The sequence below is a fragment of the Marmota marmota genome, unplaced genomic scaffold (assembly GCF_001458135.2).
Source record: "Marmota marmota marmota unplaced genomic scaffold, marMar, whole genome shotgun sequence".
Classification (NCBI taxonomy): domain Eukaryota; kingdom Metazoa; phylum Chordata; class Mammalia; order Rodentia; family Sciuridae; genus Marmota; species Marmota marmota.
In genome coordinates, this window is record NW_025999913.1 from 18498330 (window position 1) to 18502713 (window position 4384).

At 36.4% G+C, this 4384-nt stretch overlaps 1 protein-coding gene across 2 annotated transcripts in view; it reads right to left on the reverse strand.

The window, feature by feature from the left end:
• Positions 1 to 78: 78 nt before the first annotated feature.
• Positions 79 to 4384, reverse strand: part of Tdp2 (tyrosyl-DNA phosphodiesterase 2) — a 14130-nt gene continuing 9824 nt past the window's right edge. For both annotated transcript variants that reach the window (XM_048799866.1, XM_015494184.2), the window contains exons 5-6: positions 2880 to 3050; positions 79 to 553 (exon numbers count right to left, since the gene is read on the reverse strand). In XM_048799866.1, the coding sequence (XP_048655823.1) occupies positions 272 to 553; positions 2880 to 3050 (453 nt within the window). In that variant the 3' untranslated portion in view covers positions 79 to 271. The remainder of the gene's footprint in view (positions 554 to 2879; positions 3051 to 4384) is intronic.

The window sequence follows — 4384 nt, forward strand, 5'->3', positions numbered from 1 at the left end:
GTGTGGGGGGGGGGGGTGCTAGGGATTGAACCCAGGACCTCATGCATGCAAGACAAGCACTCTACCAATTGAGCTATATCCCCAGCCTCAGACATTAATATTTAATTCAGAATTCTGAGAACATAATCTATAAATTCTTTTTTTTTTCTGAAACAATTTTCCAGTATATTAATTCCTCTATATGAAACCTACCTTTCCAGATAGGTAGAAACGATACCTGCAAAAAGTTCAGAAGTCTACTCAAACATTTAAACTCACATGTGAAAACATTTCACAATATCACATCTAAGTTGCACAGAAGACCCCAGTGATCACTAGGAAATCTACCACAGTCCAGTTTCTCCAACCCAAGGAGGTCCAAACTTCGGGGAATAATGTGGCCCTCTTCTGATGCTGCTCTGAAAAATATCCGATCAAAACGAAGCTTACAAGCGGCAGATATTCCAAGATTGGAGTTCATCTGTGTGTCCCATGTGTACTGGCAATGCTTAGGTTTGCCCAAAAACTCCCACACATCCAAGATGTTGTCAGGTAACCCACCACATTTAGTGACCTGAAAAGAAGAAGAAGAAGAAAAAAAGGATGATGATTCACACTGTTTTTTTTTTCTTATTTAAAAAAGTGTTTGCTATTATCATATCTATGTGTAACATTTTAAACCAGAATGCCAAAAATGATTTGTTAATGCTTAATGTGATATAACTAGAAACATAATAAGAAGCATAATGCTACAGGGTAACACATAAGTAATATATAAATATTGAGAGAGCTATAGAGGTTCAAAATTTGTCCCTTCTCTTCTGCCATGAATACTAATTCTGGGTGTCAGATAAAACACAGAAGGCTGAACACTAAGGCTTCAGTTATTGCTGTTAGTTTTTGAAAACTGAACTTACATGAGAAGAAGGAAAAAACTACTACACTACAAATTTAGACATAGAGCATTTATATTTTAAGCATACGAACAAAATTGAGCTTTCTCCCATTCAAATCCAGGATTTAAAAATTTTTTGTGGCCTGGGCATAGCTCAGTAATAGAGTATATGTTTGCATGTTTGAGGCCCTGGGTTCAATTCCCAGCACCAAATAAATAAACACAAAATAAAGTTGTATCTGTTTATAGTAAAATCTGTACTACACAAAGTTTATCACTCTAGCCATTTTTAAGAACACGATTCTTTGAGATTAAGTATATTCACATTGTTGTGCAACCATCACCACCATCCATCTCTAGACCCTCTCCTCTGTATGAAACTTTATATCCATTAATAACACCAATTCACAATTTCTGTGTCCTCCCAGTCCTTGGCAGTTGTCATTCTGTTTTTCATGTAAGAGAAATAGCATAATATTTTGAACTGCGTGGACTGGCTTCATTCAGTTAGAATAATTTAAGATTTATTAGCATGTGGCATATGTCAAACTTTTGTTTTTTTTAATTTTATTTTTGTGGCACTGGGGATTGAATCTGAGCTACCACCGAGTTATATCTGGAGCACCCCTATCCTTTTCTGAGATAGGATCTTGCCAAGTTGCCAAGGCTGGTCTTGAATTTGCAACCTCCTGCCTCAGCCTCCTGAGTCACTGAGATTACAAGTATGCACCACCGCCAGTAGCTAAAATTTCCTTCCCTTTTAAGCCTCAATAATATTACACTGTATGTATATATTATGTACAATTACACTTGGGTTGCTTGTACTATTTTTTTTTTCAGTATTTATTTTTTAGTTGTAGGTGGACACAACATCTTTATTATTTATCTTATGTGGTGCTGGGGAATGAACCCAGGGCCTTGCCTGTGCTAGGCGAGCGCTCTACCACTAAGCCACAACCCCAGCCCTGCTTGTACCTTTTAGGGATTGTGAATAACACTGCTGTGAACAAGGGCATACAAATATCTGTATAAGTCCTTACCTTTCACTTCTTCTAGGTGAATATCTAGAAGCAGAATTCTAGACCAGATAATAATTCTTTTTGTTAAGTTTTTATTTTTTAGTTGTAGATGGACACAATACCTTTATTTATTTATATGAGATGCTGAGGATTGACCCCAGTGCCTCACATGTGCAAGGCAAGTGCTCTATCACTGAGCCACAACCCCAGCCCGGAGATCATATAATAATTCTACATTTAATTTTTTGAGGTCCTAAAAAATCCCTACGCTATCTCAACTAAACTGAGGGGACAGAAACTTTTAGTCCTGGACACAGTGATGGCAGGAAAAGGGAGTAAATATATTGATAATTATTATGACATATCAATATAAAGATTTTTGTCTAGAAATATACCATTACATTTTGTTAATTATTAGTGTGACTGAATATCTTTCATGGTTTTAAAATCTCAAATTTCTAAGTATGCAGAATAAAACTTGACAAAATTGGGGGGATGGGGATGTAGCTCAGTGGTAGAGCACTTGCCTTCCATGTGTGAGGCCCTGGGTTCAATTCCCAGAACCACTGGATACATAAATAAAATAAAAAAAGAATTTCAGAAGACAGAGGGTTAACTAGTATGGTCAAACTTTTCAGTTCTTTTCACCTCGCAAGTAGGAATGACGCAAATAAACTTAACCTTTTCTAAATTCCTCTAAACATTATTTTCTCTATATGCCTCTTATTAAATCCCATATATACATTTGTTTCATGTTATCTATTTCACATGCTACATTTGTTTTCGCTAATTAGAGTCTCTCCTACCCCTAGGTATGTATATATTCAGCAAAGGCTAAACAAGTATTTTCTGCCTTGCATTTACAAGGTTATGTATACACTTTGAATGATCAAAGGTCCTAGTTTCAACGGCTTTGATCAAAGGAACCTAAATTAGCTTCCATAGCAATAACTTCTTCACAGACACTGGACTGACTGGTTACTCACTTCCTGATCCCGTAAGTTTGTATCTCCAGCAAATATAACCGTGGCTGACTCTGGCGCCTCTTGCATTTTCTTTAATACCATTTGTAACTGACTCATTCGTTCCTTGGCATGTCCTCTGGTGCTCTCCAAATGGGAAGTCATAAGGTAAAGGTCATTTTCAGACAAACTCACCTGCAACAAGATGCATAATTATTAAAATGACCAATGATCACTAATGCTGGACGATGGTAACAAAATTGCACACTATTCAATCAACTGGTAAATATTTTACTATTCCTCTTGATGGAAGAAGTGTACTGTACTAACCCTGGCACCAAGAAAGCTGTTTAGCAAGCACATGCTACCTGCACTTCCCCAGGTTCTCCAGGCCATTAGTTCTCTCCTCTAGATGCCTACTGCACACCGCACAGGCTTCTGTTAAAGCCTCCAGACTAAATTAAGACAGAAATTTCTCTCCAAAGCCATAAATTATTTTCAAGCACAAATGGTTCTTATTTATTGTTATATTATTTAGGACCTGGCACACAGGTACTCAAAAAATGACACTCAAGCTGGGTGTAGTGGTGCACACCTATATAATTCCAGTAATTTAGGAGGCTAAGGAAGGAGGATCACAAATTCAAGGCCAGCCTGGGAAACTTAGACAGACCCTGTCTCAAAATTGGGGGCAGTGGGGAGAAGGGTGTGTGTGTGTGTGTGTGTGTGTGTGTGTGTGTGTGTGTGTTGGTGTGCTGAGGATATAGCTCAACGATATAGCACTCCTGGTTTGATCCCTAGTATTCAAAAATAAATAAAAAGTCACTTAATTGAGAACCATTTACCTTTTGCATTTAAGATATTAACAACATAGGATTTGATATTATACTAAAGTTTGCAGAACCAAGTATAATTCTTTCATATAGGATTCATGCCCTTCTATAATCTGGACCATGCTTACTTGTCAACCTCCTGTACGTTATTGACTTCATGCCTCTGCACCCAAATGCAGAGAAGGCTTGTCCATACCTGTACACAAACACCTCTTGTAACTCCTAAGTGTCTGTACATGGTGATTTCCCCACCTGTACAATAAGGCTAATAGTCATTTCTCCTTTCTCTTAATTTACACACAATACCACTTACACCTCTTTATTTACTATATACACAATCTCTCCCTCACTAATCTATCAACTGTATAAAAGCAAGACCTATTTGATTCACTTTTATAAGCCTCACAAACAACAACAGAGTCAAACAGAATTACATTGAGTATAAACGTTTTTTAAGAAGTAAATGTACAATGTTAGAAAACTCTCAAATATTTTTAGGAAAAATCTAACCAGTTAAGAATTCTATTTTTACATGCCTATCTATAATTCAACAAAGTTTTTTAAGACTACTTAAAAGACTATATATAAGGAGCAAATTTTTCTGTAGTGGTTTAAAAAATGTTTTCTAAAACTAGACAACATCATGGGATTGCTTTTAAAAATTCTTAAAAAAAAAAAAAAAAAAAAAAAAAAAAA